This window comes from Haplochromis burtoni, unplaced genomic scaffold (genome assembly GCF_018398535.1).
Source record: "Haplochromis burtoni strain Fernald_Lab_line unplaced genomic scaffold, NCSU_Asbu1 Contig_166, whole genome shotgun sequence".
Taxonomy (NCBI): Eukaryota; Metazoa; Chordata; class Actinopteri; order Cichliformes; family Cichlidae; genus Haplochromis; species Haplochromis burtoni.
The window spans coordinates 1,405,177-1,406,127 of record NW_024582527.1 but is presented as its reverse complement, the minus strand read 5'-3'; the positions used below and the strand labels follow the sequence as shown (position 1 = coordinate 1,406,127).

General features: G+C 38.0%; 1 protein-coding gene across 1 annotated transcript; it reads right to left on the bottom strand.

The window, feature by feature from the left end:
• Positions 1–32: 32 nt before the first annotated feature.
• LOC121815258 (glutathione hydrolase 5 proenzyme-like) lies at positions 33–925 on the bottom strand. The gene is made up of 3 exons (XM_042225298.1): positions 714–925; positions 460–570; positions 33–373 (listed from the first exon to the last, which is right to left on the bottom strand). The coding sequence occupies exons 1-3, from the start codon at positions 912–914 to the stop codon at positions 236–238; spliced, it is 450 nt and encodes a 149-aa protein (XP_042081232.1). The 5' UTR covers positions 915–925; the 3' UTR covers positions 33–235.
• Between the last annotated feature and the right edge of the window lie 26 nt (positions 926–951).

Here is a 951-nt window from a genome sequence, read left to right as displayed (position 1 = left end):
ACAGTTTCAAAAGTACCGGTTTGGCACCGGTATTGGATAAAACCGAAACAATACCCATCCCTAGTAACTAGTAACTAATTACTTTTTCAAAAGTAACTTGCCCAACACTGCATATGAGTAAAGAATGAATGTATTATCACGTAACAGATGAATATAGATGGACCAATGTTGTAGCTACAGCAGTGTCCATAACCTTAAGACCATGCTGTATAACTAACATCACTGACTCTTGGTCTCAGTAACCAGCTGCTTTGCCTTTTTTCCTTTCATCAGACCATGCAGAGATACAGCTGCCCGCCTTTTCCACAGCATTAACTGTGTTATAGAATTTTGCTATTTTATGTCCTTTAGCTTCAAGACCATCAACTACATCCTGCAAGGCAAAGAGGAGAGAGACTCAGGTGTAACAAAAGTTGTAGAAATGATTAATTTATCATTTAAATACACTGAATATATTACCTTTTCAAGCTTGGATTCAAGTTTTATTTCACTTTGAGAGTCTACAAGAACAACAGGAGTATCAATTGCCTCCTTAAGGCTCTTTCCAAACCAAAGGTGGTTCATGAGTGCCTTGAAGAGAAAGAAAATTAGATGACAACGTGATGATTACAGGATAAATTAGGGTGAAGAATCTTGTTACTATGATGCAAGCTTTAACAGCAAATTTATTTAATATGTAATGACACTTTTGTGTGTTTACCATGCATACGTACCAAAGCCACTGCCGGTGGAATCATTTCAGCACCAGACCCTCCAATCACCAACATCTTCGACTGAGACTTCAGCACAGATGGGGCCATATTGGAGGGAGGTCGCTCCCCTGAGAAATACAACAAATACCAGGACAACAAAACCATTTTTTCAATGGTTTTGCAGGACAAAACTAGAAAACAGAAATCAGTCTGTACACACATATTTGTGCATAAATCATTCATACAAATGTTTCACACA

What these genes read in the sequence shown, in the direction of transcription:
- LOC121815258 (XM_042225298.1), bottom strand. Translation starts at nt 914, where the DNA reads ATGTGTGTACAGACTGATTTCTGTTTTCTAGTTTTGTCCTGCAAAACC. An exon ending in TTCCACCGGCAGTGGCTTTG is followed by an intron (nt 571 to 713) that starts GTACGTATGCAT and finishes TTTCTCTTCAAG; the next exon opens with GCACTCATGAACCACCTTTG. An exon ending in TTGAATCCAAGCTTGAAAAG is followed by an intron (nt 374 to 459) that starts GTAATATATTCA and finishes TTTGCCTTGCAG; the next exon opens with GATGTAGTTGATGGTCTTGA.